The sequence below is a fragment of the Talpa occidentalis genome, unplaced genomic scaffold, assembly GCF_014898055.3.
Source record: "Talpa occidentalis isolate TD23 unplaced genomic scaffold, MPIMG_talOcc4v2.1 talOcc4.14, whole genome shotgun sequence".
NCBI classification, from domain to species: Eukaryota; Metazoa; Chordata; class Mammalia; order Eulipotyphla; family Talpidae; genus Talpa; species Talpa occidentalis.
Window position 1 is genome coordinate 7337833 of NW_023601433.1, and position 16311 is coordinate 7354143.

General features: G+C 47.9%; 1 protein-coding gene across 3 annotated transcripts in view; it reads left to right on the forward strand.

Moving 5' to 3' along the window:
• Nucleotides 1-16311, forward strand: part of MCTP2 (multiple C2 and transmembrane domain containing 2) — a 200497-nt gene that overhangs the window by 50760 nt on the left and 133426 nt on the right. For all 3 annotated transcript variants that reach the window (XM_037510041.2, XM_054694750.1, XM_037510040.2), the window contains 2 exons: nucleotides 570-632; nucleotides 1712-1820. In XM_037510041.2, the coding sequence (XP_037365938.1) occupies nucleotides 570-632; nucleotides 1712-1820 (172 nt within the window). The remainder of the gene's footprint in view (nucleotides 1-569; nucleotides 633-1711; nucleotides 1821-16311) is intronic.

Below are 16311 nucleotides of genomic sequence, written 5' to 3' on the forward strand. Positions count from 1 at the left end.
AGGAGAGGGATTGCTGAGCTTTGGGATATAACTGAACCCGAGTGGAAAGAAAGGCCCTGACATCTAGAAAAGTCTGAGGGTCGTCTGCAGCTCACCAGGGAGAATGTTTACCTAAACCAAAAGAGAAGGTGCAAGAACCTGAATGCAAGGGTATTACCTGAGCCCCTGGGCCCTGCTCACCACTGAGGTTGGCCGTTTGCCACCCCATGGAATCATTTTCTGGGTGTCTGAGGCACATCTGAGTCAGGAAACAGGCCCCCGCCCTCCTCCAGAGTCATGGGTTCCCAGTCTGCCTTTCCTACTTTGGGGTTGGTGGCTGCCCAGGCCATGAAAGGCTGACGTTTGCAGGCCAACTTGCGTTGCTGAGCTGCCATCTCCCTGTGCTGGTGGGGCCAGCGGGCCTCCCAGAGGCTCTTGCTGCCCTACTGAGTCAGGCCTCCATGCGGGACTTAACACATGGGGGCAGTAGCTGTGTCCCTGCCCCGAGGTGCCCACCTAGACATCAGCTGATAGTCCTGTTGCATAGCATAGCAAGCTGTTGCATAGCAGGCATCTCTTTGTCTTTGCAGAAGCCGTGTGGGGGTGTGGACCTAAACGCGACTGTGCCTTCCCAGTCCCTGGAAGAGCCAGAGGTGAGTGAGGCGGCTCAGACATAACCGGGCCGAAGGGGGCACTGACTGTGCTTCAGCCGGAGCTGGCCTCTGTGTCTTTGCCACTCTTACTTCTAATGGGCATGGGGAGAGACAGGCCTTGCAAAGGAGAGCTGGAAAAGACTCATGCAGGGCTTCTTGATTTGTCTGACTGGGATGGATTCTTCTAAAAATGCAGAGCAGCTGCGGAACTGAGCGAGGTTGGATGGAAGAGGAAGACGTTTTGAAGAGCTTTGTGATGGTGGGGGGGTGTGTCACTTTCAGAACAAGACTGTCAGGGATGACTTAGCCACAGAATGTCAAATATGTGAACAATAAATTGTTTCATCTGTTTGGAAAGACAGAAATTTGAATGAGTTCAAAACTCTAATTGGATGTATTTAATAGAAATAGCTGTTATGAGCAGGAGTGGACGCCTTCCTGGAGGAGGAAGTGACCGCCTTGGGGGTGGTGAGACAGTGTGGGGAAGACCTCGGTCCCAGGAAAGGTCGGGCTGTTGTGGAGACCCCTGGAGACCCGCGTGGACGCAGGCCAGGGGCTCGCCCTGGGTGGCCAAGCGGCTTAGGGGGTTACAGTCTGGGCTGGTCATGAGGGAATGTTCTGGTTCCACGTGGAGTTGGTGGAGACCCTGTGGGAGGGGAGAGGTGAAGGGGGACTTGGCTCCTGGGTGTGGAAGTGCAGGCACATGCACATGAGGGCTCACCCCACACTGCACCCTCCTGCCTCCTCCTGTGCTGCACCTGAGCTGCAGGATAAAGGATCTGCAGGCCGTGGGTGAGCTGAAGGGCATTTCAGAGGCTGGAAAACCACCTGCCTCCTTTTCCTTGGGAAGCTGCCATGCTGGTGGTGCCATGTTGCCTCTGCATCCCGATAGAGCCCCACGGGGGCAGAAACAACCTGGTAACCAAGCAGGGGGCCGGCTCATCAGCATGGGTGGGACGTGACAGCTGAGAGTTGCCTTTGGTGTGACCGTGTCATCCCCTTCCACGAGGAGATGTCCCTGGTTTCTGACTCCCTGCGGCTGGCCGGCCCCGGGCTGACTCACCTCTCCCCCTATGCAGGCTCTCGGAGAGGCCAGCGATGGCGTGAGCACCCTGCCCAGCTCCTTCGCCTACCTGCTCACCATCCACCTGAAGGAAGGCAGGAACCTGGTCATCCGAGATCGCTGCGGTAAGGCCGCCTCCGCTCCGTGGAGCCTGCAAGCCCTCTGCCCTTGACTGCCCTTGACCTTGTCTGCCACTCCTGTCTGGCTCTGTGTGGTTGGCAGCAGATGAGGGGGGCTCGGCTCTCAGCACCTGCAGGTGTCACTGTCCATTACTAAACGACAGTCATAATCTCGTGAAGTTGTTCACATAAAGATCTTCAGAGGCTTTGCATTTTATTAGATGCAAACACATCTGTTTCTCCATTGTGGTCTCTTTTCATTCATTTTGTTTGGTAGGTGGGAGCCTTTTTGCTCTATAAGATGTTGTTTTTCTGCAGCTCTTCGACTGGTTTCTCCTGTTACTTCTCGACTGTTTTGGATCTCCCAGGAGATGAAGGCAGGAGCCTGGCCCCTTCCTCTGTCTTCTGCAGCTCTCGCTTTTCTTCTTCATTCTGCTCTTTCTGCTCCCCTTTTAGGCAGAATTCCTCAGCTTGGCCCCTCAGCTCACGCAGTCCTTGCTGACTGCTGTATTGTGCTTTCTGTTCATCTACCTTGTTGCCTTTTGAAAATTGTTTTCTAACTGCCTCTTTCTGTCTCAAGGATGAGAAGATGCCACACGCTTTCTGCGAGCACTCGTGTGCACACGCAGCTCCCGCTGGGCGTCCAGTCTCCTGGACACCAGTGCGCCTGGCTTGCCGTCCATCGCTTTATTTGCTGGTCCGCATTCTGCATCTGTGGGTGCTGCTTACTGCACCTGCCTCCCTGTGTGAGGAGGGCTGGGGAGGCAGCTGGGCAGGGTGGCCGTGCCCTTCTATCCTTCAGGCCGGCTCCTCTCCATTCCTCGCAGGATCACCCTTGCTGCGCACAGCATCCTTCTCTTGCCCCCTGGCAAGCTCGCTGCTCCTGCCTGCAGGCTCATGCCTTTGCTGGCCTTTGCTTGGCTCTGGATGGGGAGGGCAGAATGAGCCCACCGGGTGCTGCCCAGCCCAGCTGCCCATACCTGCCCGATCACCGTCCGTCCGCTTCCCCCACCTTCTGCACTGAGCTTGCAGCCCCCGCCCTACCTGTGCCCTGGAAACCTTTTTTGCTGATTCTCTGTCATGTTTCAGACTGTGGTCCTTCCACCCTTGATGTCACCCTGTCTTTCAGGGTTGCATATGTAGGCCCCGTGATTTTTTTAAGCAAAATTTCTCTCTCTGGTCTTTTTGTATTTTCTCAGATACAGCATTTCAAAATCATGGAAAAAAATCTCATTTTTCTACTTGTTGGTAAATAGCGTGCTCTGTCAAAATCATCCTATCTTATCTGTCAGTTGTGCAACTTCTTGTGCTCTCTGATGGCGTTCACTTTAGCAGAGGCATGTCTGGTGTGATTTGAACGATCTGCAGGGTGATAGCATTTCCCACCTGAAATAGCATGTGGGGCATGGCCAGAGGCGGTGCCAGGCAACCGCACCCGTGTCCAGGTGTGTCTGCCTGTGCTGCCATCCACCCGTGGTCACTGTCAGGTTTGTTTTGTCACAACTTGTCTGGAGATGGAAATGTGCTCCACAGAGAGAGTGTTAACCCTCCTTGGAAGAAAGTGCTCAGGACTGCTCAAAAGCTCATCCTGTTTTGAGTTGTGTAATTTGTCTGCTACTGTGTCCCCCTCGGTGTGTGCCCAGACCTTGGCCCCTTTCACTGCCAGCTGCTCCTTCCCTGGTTTTCCCATTTTTTTTTTTTTAATGTAACATTTTGTTCCTTTTTTTTTTTAAGATTTATTTATTTATTTATTTATATAAGCACTGGGTACAGTCAGAAGCACGGGAGGGCAAGAGTATTCACCAGAGCCAGAGCAGGGAGCAGAACAGGCAGACTGACGAAGTACACTGCTGAGGGGAGCAGCAGGCGGCAGGAGAGGTCTGTGCGCCATGTGGGACCCTCGCCCAGTGGCTGGGGATCGAACTGGTGCTGCAGAGGCTGTGGGCAGCTTCGCAGCCCAGCACTCAACTGCTGCACCACCGGGGAGGCCCGGTTTTCCCGTTTTTGCTGGATGTTTTTCCCTAACTGACAAGATTTATCTGCCCACTTGACAGATGACCTCTATGTAGAGCAGAGTCTATGTTGCTCTAGTAGTTTAGTTGGTCAGTAAATTGAGTAGCTGATAACAAAATCCCCGCACACGTTAAGAAATGACCAAAACACCAGGACTCGCACATGCTTGCTCCCACCTCACTGTTTTAGGGCTAAAGGAGAGACTGCATCTGAGTTTTCATCCCAGCCTTTGTCATCTTACCTGCCTCATTACACCAGAGTTAAAACATCAGATGACAATTGGGTTTTATTTTGTGTGAACTTGTTTTAATTTGAATACAAATCCCCAGTATGAAATCTAGGTTAGAAACGCTCAACCTTTGCTGTTGTAACCAGGAATGACTTTTCCTGTGTGGTGGCTTTTATCTATTGGGAAGAGTCAATTGTTGCCCCTCTTGCAGGTTCTCTTTCTTTTTTTTTTTTTAAGATTTATTTATTTATGCATACAAGAACTAGGATACAGGCCAGAGGTGCAGGGGCTGGTGTGTGTGTGTGTGTGAGAGAGAGTGAGAGAGAAAGAGAGAGAGAGAGAGGATTCACCAGAGACAGAGCAGGGAACAGAACAGGCAGACTGATGAAATACACTGCTGAGGGGAGCAGTGGGCGAGACAGGAGAGGTCTGCTGCACCATGTGGGTAGCTCTCTGGCCGGCCTAGGGTGAAACTTGCACTGCAGAGGCTGCAGATAGCCTCACAGTGCTGTGCTTAACCCCCTGTGCCACAAGGGAGGCCCTGTGGGCTCTTTTCTGTACTGTGGGCTATGGTGTGTTTTTCTGTCCTGAAGCTGTTCTGCTTGCTGTGTGAGTTTTGTGAGTGTTAGGTTTGTGGTGTGTTGTGGAGCCCACTCGAGGTTGAGTAGCACGGGGTCCACTGTGAGTGGATGTAGGGGTGGACCTTGTGCTCTGCCTCCTTCCTGTTTTGCCTCCCATGATGTTCGGCATCAACACAGTGCTGGTTGGAGCCCACGCGGCCTCAGCATTTCATTCTCTGATGTCCTTGGGACCGGTAGTTCTCACTCAGACCTAGGCTTATGAGCATAACTGCCCGCATCAGTTTCTGACTCAGCAGATTTGGGGTGCAGCGTGAGAATTTGCTTTTTTTTTTTTTTTAAGATTTATTTATTTATCCATACAAGCACTGGGTACAGTCAGAAGCGTGGGAGGGTGAGAGAATTCACCAGAGCCAGAGTGGGGAACAGAACAGGCAGACTGACAAAACACACTGCTGAGGGGAGCAGCAGGTGCTGCAGGAGAGGTCTGCGTGCCATGTGGGACCCTCGCCGAGGGGTGGGGATCCAACCAATGCTGCAGAGGCTGCGGGCAGCTTCCCAGCCCAGCACTCAACTGCTGAGCCACCAGAGGAGGCCCAGAATTTGCATTTCTAACAAGTCCCCAGGAGGCTCTTTGTGGTTGCTGATCCAGAAACCCCAATTTTAGCAGCCATTGCTCTAGGCAGCCTCTCTGTACAGTGGGGGCCACAGTGGAGGGCCACATGAGAAGAAACACCTGCTTCTCCTGTCAGGTAGAATTTCCATTCTGTATCAGCTACAACCTTTTCTGTTTTGGGTGCTGTACCTTATTACATGTTTCCTCTCCAGCATCAGCCTCAAGCTTTCTTTGATTTGCATTATCTGAGCATAATTTTTAAAAAAGACTTGTTTATGTATGCATACAAGAACTGGGGCACAGGCTAGATATGCAGGGGGTGAGAGGTACCACCAGAGACAGAGCGGGGAAGAGAACAGGCAGACTGATGAAATACACTGCTGAGGGGAGCAGCTAGAGAGACAGGAGAGGTCTGCTTCGCCATGTGGGTTTCTCTTTGGCCGGCTGGGGATCAAACTCGAGCTGCAGATTGCTTCATAGTGTGGTGCTTAACCCCATGCGCCACCAGGGAGGCCCCATCTGAGCATAATTTAACTGGGTGTTTGCTCAGTGAACAAAGTTAGGTACAGTGTGATATGCCAAAGTGATAAATACAGAAGGATTTTTAAAATTTATCTATGAATTGATAATATTTTATATTTTATAAATAGGATTTATATATTCTATATATCATGTTCTCTAATTCTGGGGATGTAAGATTGATAGCTGATTGTTACAATACTAAATATTCTTCAAGATCTCTTTTTTTGTTTAAAGATTTATTTATTTATTTATACAAGCACTGGGTACAGTCAGAAACACGGGAGGGTGAGAGGATTCACCAGAGCCAGAGTGGGGAGCAGAGCAGGCAGACTGACGAAGTACACTGCTGAGGGGAGCAGCAGGCGGCAGGAGAGGTCTGCCGCGCCATGTGGGACCCTCGCCGGTGGCCGGGGATCTAACCGGCGCTGCAGAGGCTGCAGGCAGCTTCGCAGCCCAGCGCTCAACCCCTGTGCCACCGGGGAGGCCCACCTTCAAGATCTCTTTATTTTTATTTATATATTTATTTTTTTTTCTCAGTTGCTTTTTATCATTAATACATTTGATATTGACATTTTTGACTTGTCATAATGCTTTTTAGATGAGGAAGTATTTTCTCTCTTGGTGCTAATATACTTGGTAAAAAAAGATCAAATTCTTCTCATTTTTGTGGGCATTACCTATTTTTTTTTAAATAATAAATTTTATTTTTATATTCCCCATACAATTGCAACCCCCCCAATTCTGACCCCAATCCCTCCCCTCCCGCCCTCCCCCCCAAAAAAAGTGTCTCTGGTTCACAGTTTTTTGTTGATTTTGATTTTCACTTTCTTATAGTTATTCATTTTCCTGGTCCCTTATTTAAGTTTTCTAGATTCCTGCTATGAGTGAGACCATCCGGTATTTTTCTTTTTCTTTTTGGCTTATTTCGCTGAGCATGATCCCTTCCAGCGCCATCCATGTTGCTGCAAATTGCATGTGTTCATCTTTTTTGAATGCTGAGTAATATTCCATGGTGTATATGGACCACATCTTCTTGATCCAGTCATCTATTTTTGGGCATTTGGGCTGTTTCCAAAGCTTGGCTATTGTAAATAGTGCTGCTATAAACATAGGGGTGCAGGTGCTCTTTGGAATGGATGTTTCTGTGTCCTTTGGGTAAATACCTAGGAGTGGAATTGCTGGATCCTATGGAAGCTCTATGTTTAGTAGGTCCAGAAATCTCCACACAGCTCTCCATAGTGGTTGGACCAGTTTGCACTCCCACCAGCAGTGCAGAAGAGTTCCTTTTTCTCCACACCCTCGCCAACATCCTAGGAAGACTTTATATTTTTCACCGATACAAATCCCTGTCATCCCAATCCTATAAAACTGTTACCTCTATAAAACCTACAGCTTTCTCTGTAGCTGGATAAATGACTTGTCTTCCCTATTACTGTATCAGCTGGGAGATAATTTTATTCACTTTTGTATGCCTTGATGTGCCTTACTGGAGTTTTTCACATAGAACACGTTTAATAAATTTTAGTTCATTATTCGGGATATTCAACTTAAGTGCTGTACTTAAAGAAAGGAAGTTTGTAATAGTTTTTATTAAGAATGGGAACTTCTTCCCTAAAGGGAATAGAAGCTACTCACTCTCTTCTTTGCTCAGTCAGTAGGACAGAGCACTTGAGAGAAATTAGCAAAGTGGTCCAATGTTAATTTTTCCTTGCAAGTATTATTTCAAAGAATTGAAATACATTGTGCTTTTGACTATAGAGTTGCTACTTCTAGATATTTAACTCAGTTTCTCAGTCTCTATTTTTTAATTTTTTCTTGCAAAATACCAACTTTTGATGAATCATTCTCTGCTACAGAAGAAGTTCGGTGTTTTCTTTTGATTGTTACGTAATCACCACTGCTTATGTAACTTTTCATTTAGAACATGGGTTGGCAAACTTTCTGTAAAAGACTGAAAGTAAATATTTGTGGGTTTATGGGCCAAGCAGGCTCAGTTGTAACTGCTCAGCTCTCCGGGGTAATGCAAAAACAACCTTCAATAAAATGTAAACTAGTGAACATGGCTGTATCCCAATGCAACTTTATTTACAGAGAATTGCAGGGGGCTGGATCTGACCCACAGGGCAGGACTTCCGACCTCTGTCTAGAATATTAGGAGCCACTGTTGGATTTTTACTCTCAGAAACTGCTGTTTACAGTAGCAATGTAGAAACTGTATTTAGAATAAAGAAGGTAGCTAATCAGAAAGTGAAAAGGTTTCGCGTTGTCTGCCATCAATTGATGTTTCTCAGAAGCATTTCAGTAACATGACATAAAATACTGCAGATATTGGATGATAATAATATAATGGAGATATTAGATGGAACAATCCAGTTCTTCATTTTCACCTAGCCATCAAAGTGAAAAGTCATGGTATCTGAATTATAAAAATTCACAAGTGAGATGATTGGAGAAAAGGAAAACTTGAATGGAGCCCATATAAAATTAGGTAGTTTATTTTCTGGAAAGAAAAATAATTTCAGAAATTAAAATTAAATGAGAGTGAATACAGGGTCAGTAAATAACTCAAATAATATCATAGGAGAAATAAAAGATGCAAAGAGGAAAATTAAAAAGAAATAAAAATAATCTGGAGAAGGAAAAAAAAAAAAAGTCATGGTATCCCTCTAGGGAAAAGGCATTTTGGCTACGCCTCAAGAAAGGATATTAAAAGGAATATATCAGGTTTGTGACTGAGGTTCAGAAACTTGGTCCATGTGGGAAGTTCTTTGAAAAGGAGAAGCTTCTCAGGAATCAGAGAGTCGGTCTAATGTGTGTTGCAGCCAGCCAGGTGCTGGGAGATGGACTTCCTCAGGCAAAGACTTCTGTGGACATTGACCAGTTTCCCCACTTGCAGGGTTCAAACTCAGGGTTGGTGTCTTAATTATTTCCAGGCATTTTTGGTAAAGTGTTTTAAACTACCACGTTGCTCATTGCTTATTGTTCTTAAGGCCATATCAGGAGGGAGCTTTGAGCTCAGACTTCAAAACTCTGTGAAGGTTTAGTGACAGTGTCGTAGGAAGTGTAGTTGTATGTGAGGATCTTAAATTTAGTTGCCCACTTTTTTTTTTTTTGGGGGGGGGCATAGAAGAACTGCAGTGGGGTGTAGGTCAGAGGTGTGGGGGGTAAGAAGACTCACCAGAGACAGAGTGAGAAACAGAGCAGGCTGACTGACTGAAATACACCGATGGGGGGAGCAGCAGGCGAGCCAGGAAAGGTCTGCTGTACCATGTGGGTAACTCCCTGGCTGGAAATCAAACTCAGGCCACAGTGGCTGCGATAGCTTGATAGCGCTGAAACTAACCCCTGCGCCATCAGGGAGTCGGGAGGCCCCTAGTTGCCCACATCTTTATCCTTGGTTGTATGTGTGTGTGTATGTGTATGAACTGAATAACTCCCCGAAAAAGTCTTCAAATCATTAGAAGGAGCTGTAGTTGGGGTGACTAAGTACTAACTCCCTGCCATGAACATGCCCCCTAAACCCCAGATGTAAGCACAGTGTCAGGGAAGCCCAGAAGAGTTTATCAGGTGCCTCTGGAAGTGAGGTCATGGCTCAGTCGGTCAAGAATTTCCTGCTATTCCTAGACATACCCCCAGTCAGGGGACCTCAGTCCTGTCAGCAGCCTCCTGGTTTTGCCCACAGGTCACCACATGTGTCTCTGAGAAGGAGCCGGCCTGGGCTGCCATGCACCGTGCAGATACTGCCTTGAGCTTTCCCAGGGAGCCATCTCTAGAACATTCTCTGCCCTGCCCCAGGCACAGCCTGTCTGCAGGTCTCTGTCTAACCCTCCCCCTGCCTGTCCTCTTATCTTCCTTTGCTGACTTTCTACTTCCTTTGCTCCCTTTTCCTCATCCCAGCTCCTTCCTTTTACTCCTTTATGGTCTCCATTTCCTTCCGTTTTCTCCCTTAAAGTTTCTACACACGCATTGTTGTCTTTTTATTTAACTTTTATTGATGTAGCATTGTGTTATAATATTGCACGTTTCAGGTGTGCACTCTTGCCGATCAGCAGTGTATCTCTTACCTTAAATTGGCCTCTAAAAGTCCTGTTTTATTCTCTACCACACCCTAGACCCCTGCCCCATTTTCTTTTTGAACAAACAGGACACACACTCTTTTAGATTCTTAGTCGGATCCACAGCCTAGTAACTCCTGGTGGTGCTCAATTTTGAAGGATTCTCACATGACTGATCTGTTATTTCCTGACGTCCATCTGCTTTATAAATGGGTTAACCCACAAAAGGGACAGGAAGGAATATGTCCAAGGAGAAATTTTGGTGTTTTCAGACCGGAAGAGGTCAGGCCTGCAGCCATGTGTTCTAGGCCTGTGTGAGCATCAGTTGAGTGATATGGGCTGGCCTGCTGTTTTGTGAAAATGCTCCTCTCAATGCCCTTCAATCCTAGAGCCTTAATCCCTGGCTTCTTAACAGCAGACCTTCTTAGAGCCCTGTCTCTCCTTGATCAGGTGGTTGAGTCCTGCAGTGGCCAGATCAAATACTGTGTTGGAGACGCCCTCTGGTGGTTACTGGCTAGTACTGCAACAGGGAAAGAAAACTATTAAAGTTCCCATTAATATCGTAGGGCCCCAGGATGGAGGGTCCTCTCTTTAATATGACTTTTGGGGAATCAAAATTCATCACCAATTCATCCATCAAGCTGTTCTCTCTTTCCAGTCCCAGCAGAAGTAACTAGAGGACATTTCTTTTTAGAGCAGTGATAGCTTCATTTGCAGATTACAGGGAAAATGCACTGGATAAAACATTTTCCTCTAGAAAAGAATGACTTAGATCAAAGACGTAAAGATCCACTGGTGTGAAAAATCTGCTGCTACATAGGTATGTAGCAAAGTACCAAACTGCTCTCGAAAGTTCAAGTGTAAGATACCACCGATCGTAATCCTTTACTCCTTTTGCTATTGAGTGGGTTAATTTCTTCTGATTGTACTTTTATGATAACACATTAATCTTTTTTTTTCTTATAAGTAGATTTATTTATTTTTTTAAGATTTATTTTATTTTTATTTGTTTATACAATCACTGGGTACAGTCAGAAGCATGGGAGGGTGAAAGAATTCACCAGAGCCAGAGCAGGGAGCAGAGCAGGCAGAAGGACCGAAGGATGCTGCTGAGGGGAGCAGCAGGTGGCAGGAGAGGTCTGCGCGCCATGTGGGACCCCCCCTCTGGTGGCCGGGGAGCAGCCAGGGATCGAACCAGCGCTGCAGAGGCTGCGGGCAGCTTCGCAACTCAGCGCTCAACCGCTGCACCACCGGGGAGGCCCCACATTAATCTTTTTTATATTGATTTTTATTTCTTATGTTCTTAGGAAGTAACATTGCATTATAGCATCATAGTCATTCCAGGCGTGTATGCAGCATTACAAATCAACATACATTAATTAACCACCGAAAGTCGAAGTTCCAACCTTCCCCATACAATTGACTTGTTCGAGCAAATTTATCCCCTCCCTTTCACCATCTCTTCTGATAACCAGCAATTGATTTTACAGCTTGAAAGTGTATTTTTGTTTTATTTAGTTCATCCATTTGGTTTCTTTACATACCACATCTAGGTGAAATACAGGCTTTGCCTTTGCAAAGAGAGCCTCTTTTTTTCTAGAACACAGAAAGCAACCATTTTTGTGTGTTGGGTGGTGGCTGTAATTGAGGGACAGGGGTGTTTCTAGCACTGTGTTGTGTTCCAGGGAGCAGCTGAGTGGCATCCCAGCAGACGTGTCCTGAGCTCTTCCTCCCTCTGGCCTGCAGGGTCTGCCCATCTGCCTCCCTCCCTTTTACCCTCTGGAGCTAGCAGAGCTGCCACTGTCTAGTGCCCTGATGTGAGGTCTTGGGCATCAGTGGACATTGGGTAGGAGTCGTGGACTCTGCAGGAGGTTTGACCACTTGCTCAGCCTTGACTGTGAGGATTAACGTGTGGTCATGGGGACGTGGGCAGGAATAACACAGAGCACACCACAAACATTAGCTGTCAGTGTGGCAGTGTCTGCTGCTGGTGAGATGCACTTTTGCCTCTCAGCCTGGAAAATGGGGTGGCCCACAGTGTTAATGGTGCCAAAGTCCTAACTGTCCCCAGTTTCCTTGCAATTTGTTTGCACCTTTTGCGTATCTTTTGCTTGTTTTCTCTTTTTGAGATAGTTTTTATGCCCCCCCCCCACCCACCGCCCACATCTCTCCACACACCCACACCCGCACCCACAACAGGAGCAAATGACTGTGATGGAAGTTCAGGGTGTTTTCCGAGGCAAATTTCCACTTTCTGTTGTGGGACAGCAGAAATGAAAGCAAGGAAAGCTTTTCAAAGTGAGTATTCGAATAAAGACCGTATTTTGGACTGAGGGTTTTTATCTTTCTCATCTTAAGTTTGACCCAGAAAAATGACCCTTCAGTTTCCCCAGCGTGGCCTGGGAAGGCATCCTGGCAGGTCATTGAGTCTACTGCACTGGTCTGAGCTTCTTAAACCTATTTTTCTTTTGACAGTCCAGTAGAATGTGACTGTAAGTTGCTGGCTTTCTTGCTGGTGTTCCCCACACAGATTCTTTTTTTTTTTAATTATTATTACACAAATCTTATCTCAAAGATTTATTTATTTGTTTATGCATACAAGAGCTGGGGCATAGGCCAGAGATGCGGGGGTGAGAGGATTCACCAGAGACAGAGTGGGGAGCAAAACAGGCAGACTGACTGAAGACACTGCTGAGGGGAGCAGCGGGCAGCAGGAGAGGTCTGCGTGCCATGTGGGACCCTCGCCGGAGGCCAGGGATCGAACTGGCGCTGCAGAGGCTGCGGGCAGCTTCGCAGCCCAGCACTCAACCGCTGCGCTACCCGGGAGGCCCCAAGGTCATGTGTATTTTTGCAGTTCATCCTTTCCCTTATAGTTTTGCTTATCCAGTTCTGGTTACAAACATCTTTCCAAGTCTTTCAGTCCCATTCTGGAGAGTTTCTTCCTTTGCTTTTGCTCTTAGGAAGCCTTTTCTCTCTGGAGAGAGAGACATGTATTAACCTCTATGTTTGTTCTCATTTCTGTTTGGATTTATATTTTTCATTTATCTCTTTGATCTGTCTCAAGTTTATTTTGATTTCTGGCCCCGAGTAAGAACTTAGTTTTATTCTTTGCCAAATGGCTATTTAATTAACTAGGACTGAATATTCCTTTCCCTAATGATTTGATCGGCCGCCCGTTAATCATGTATTAAAATGCAATACATGTTAATGAGGGCCTGTTTCTTGGATTTTTCTCTGATTCCTAGAGATGTGTTATTTTGTACAGGTGCCAGGACCACGCCACCGTTTCACTGTATGGAAAGGTCAACCAGCACTTTTTAATTTTACAAACTGGGGGGGTTTGCTCTCTTTCGAGTACCGCCTCTGACTGCCAGGGGGCGTGAGCTCCCCGGTGCTTGGGAGCCACTGAGCATCTGAAAGAGGGTCATTCAGCCTTTGAAGGTCATTTGAAGCCTTCCAAGATGCAGACACCCACCCCGACACAGGTAGCAGCTGGTTTTCCTCCTCTTGATGTTTCATACTCCCCCAAGGCCCCGCAGCATGTAAGTGGAGCTGAGCTTCAAAGCCCATGTGAGCATCGTCCTTCCTGGCTTTGACAGGAGCGTGTCCTGTCAGCCTTGCTCCCCTGGCCTCCTTGTCTAACCACAGCTCAGCCTTTCCTCCCAGATTGGGTGCTGCTGGGCCAGCTTTGAGCCTCTTTGCACCCTCAGGGAGGAAGAGAAGATGAGAAGGTTTGGCTGTTCTCCCGCTTTATAGAGTCGGCAGCTGTTCTGCAGGTGACCCCACCTCCATTCCTACCAAGTTCCCTGGAGCAAAGCCACGCTGCTTCCCACCTGTGCTCAGGTCATAAAGTGCCTTCCACCTGGCAGGTGATCTTGGACTTGAATTTAATTTAGCATGTTTGCGCTGGGGTGAGTGGAATTTCCCCATACCAGTTGGTTTTACTGACTACTCGTTTCTGTACCGACCTAAACCCTGTGTGGGGATTGTTGTGTTTTGAGGGGCTCTTTTTACTTAGCCTGCTTCATCATCTGTGGCGTTCAAGAGTGTCTTTGTGAGGCGTATGCATGTCTCACCCCACAGTGAGCAGCCAGGGGTGCCACTGCATATCTGACATGGCCATCATTTTACCCATACCTGGGGCTTGATTTTCTGCCAGCATTTCAGGGCTGTCATGCCTCAGACTTTCACAGCTTGCTGAATTGAAGGGGGCAGCATGGCAGGCTGGGGAGAAAGGAGTTATTTCAGATACCATCACATGCAACAGTTACCCTGAAATCTGAGCACCCCAAGCAACCGTATTGGTGGCTCTTAGGAGTGTGGATTTGGACAAGGCTTGACTTTGCTGCACATGGTTTGGGGCCTCCCCTGAAGAGACCTGGTGGTTGGGTGTGCTTGGCCGTTGGGACTGTTCATCGGTGGACTTGGAGGCCTATTCGTGCCCATGTTGAGCACTTATGGAGAGGCCTGGAAGATGAGGGCTGCTGCACATAAGGGCTCTGCATGCAGCCTGGGTGTGCCAGAGTCATCTCACGCCCAGACCTCTGGCATACAGTCCAGAGCATGAGGTAGGACCTGCCCACCTCTTCGGGACAACCTTGGGAGGCCTCAGTGTTGTCACATCAGGCTGTATGCCTGACAAAGTTGCCCATTCCAAGGAATGTTGGGACAGGCCCCCTACTTCTTGATGACAGGTGGAACAGAATTTGGGGGTTATGATTTGAAATTCCTCCAGGGAGGAAGGCCCTGAAATGCAGCGGGCCTGAGTGTTAGGCTGGGCCTGGAATGTGCAGGCTTTCCTCATCCTTAAGGCAGCATTGCAAATAATGCTGGTCCCCGACAGCTTCGGGGGATGACCTGAGATCATGCCCATCGCTGATGTTGTTACTAATCTCCAGTCCTGTTCTCTTTTCTGTCGAGGTACACATCTGTCCCGTTTGAGTTATGCTTAAACATTAGCTCGGGCTGGAGACCTTTCTAATATTTTTTAATAGAAGGGAGGATGTGAGGCCTCATAACTGTGGGGGTGCCTTGGCAACATGGATTCCTGACATACATGCGGCACAGAGCCCTGGGCAGTGATTGTCCTTGCCTGTCACTTCCTTCCCTTGACCTTGACTTGGCAGCCTCTTTGAGATGCACAGAGCCACAGCCTCTCCTCTGCCCTTGGTCTCTGCTCCTGCCTGCCTCTAACTTCACCTGGGGCCTTAGGTCTTCTGGTGTTTCTGGAACAACCATACTCGCTGTCTGTAAGCAGAAGCTGAAACCCCCACCCCAGGCTCTGATCCCCTGATCACAAGCAGAGGGGTGGAAATCCTGGAGGGTCCAAAGCCAGTTTGTTCAATAATCTACTTACCCAATAGTCCATTTGCTGAATTTACAGAATTCATCACTCTATGGGTGATGTTTTTCTTTCATCTACTTAAAAGGTATTTATATGCATAAAGTTAGGGAATGAAAACTTTTAAAAATAGCATTTGAAAATCTCTGACTCATGTTTGTTCATTGGTAATGAATACAAAATAAAAATACCTTTTAAAATGATATTTAATTTGGCCAAAAAAATGATAGAAGAGACCAGGCATGTCAAAACTGTGTCTGCAGTTTCCAGAGGGGGTTGACTGCAGAGGAGAAGACACTAGGTGGCAGGGGAGGGGCTGAGTCTGGGGGGACAGGGTGCTGGGGGAGCCCTGAAGGGAGTTTAGGGTTCAGGGAGGCCATAACGCAGGGCATCAGGTCCCAGAGGGACCCACACCCCATCTCCCTACATCCAACTCTTTATTCCATACACACTTTGTAAGTAACTAAAATCACAAGTTTGAGTAAAATTGATCATTTCAGATCATTGATTCCACTGTGAGCTGCTCCCTGGAAATTCTTTCAGCTGCTGGATTTTGGGAATTGTCTGGAGCCATCATATTTCGGGGTTCGCCTGAGGGTGGTTCTGCCTACAGGGTCTGGGGCCACACCTGGCAGGCCTGGTAGGGAAGGGCGGTTCATTGCACTCAGGGTTAGGGGGCTAGCTCAGGGTCAGGTCAAGCAGGAAAGGCTCAGTGGCCAAACTATGACACTGAGGTGGCTGTTAACAAAAGGACAGTTTCTAGAGGCTTCCAGAGGCTCGGCCATCAACTGCAGGAAGATGGGCCGGGAACCCGGAACGCCTCATGTGCCCTGTGGTTGTTAGTGGGTAAAACAGCCCTTGGAATTCTGCTTCCTTGACCTGCTGCTGCTTCAGTGCTATGCAGCTCGCGCTAGAGAGGAAACACACTTTCTTCTTTCTGCTGCCAGTGTGGAGACTTGCCCCAGGACTGTCCCTGCTGCTCTTTTGTGGGTTCTAGAAGCGGTGGGTGGAGGTTGCAACCCTGGCCAGACTTAAGCTGGAAATCCCATCTTGCCCGCTAGGGGGCAGCAGCGGCCCTGCAAACGCTTAGCCTCAGAGAAATCAGGACTTGGGGATCCTATAAAACAACAGCATTTTGCTCAT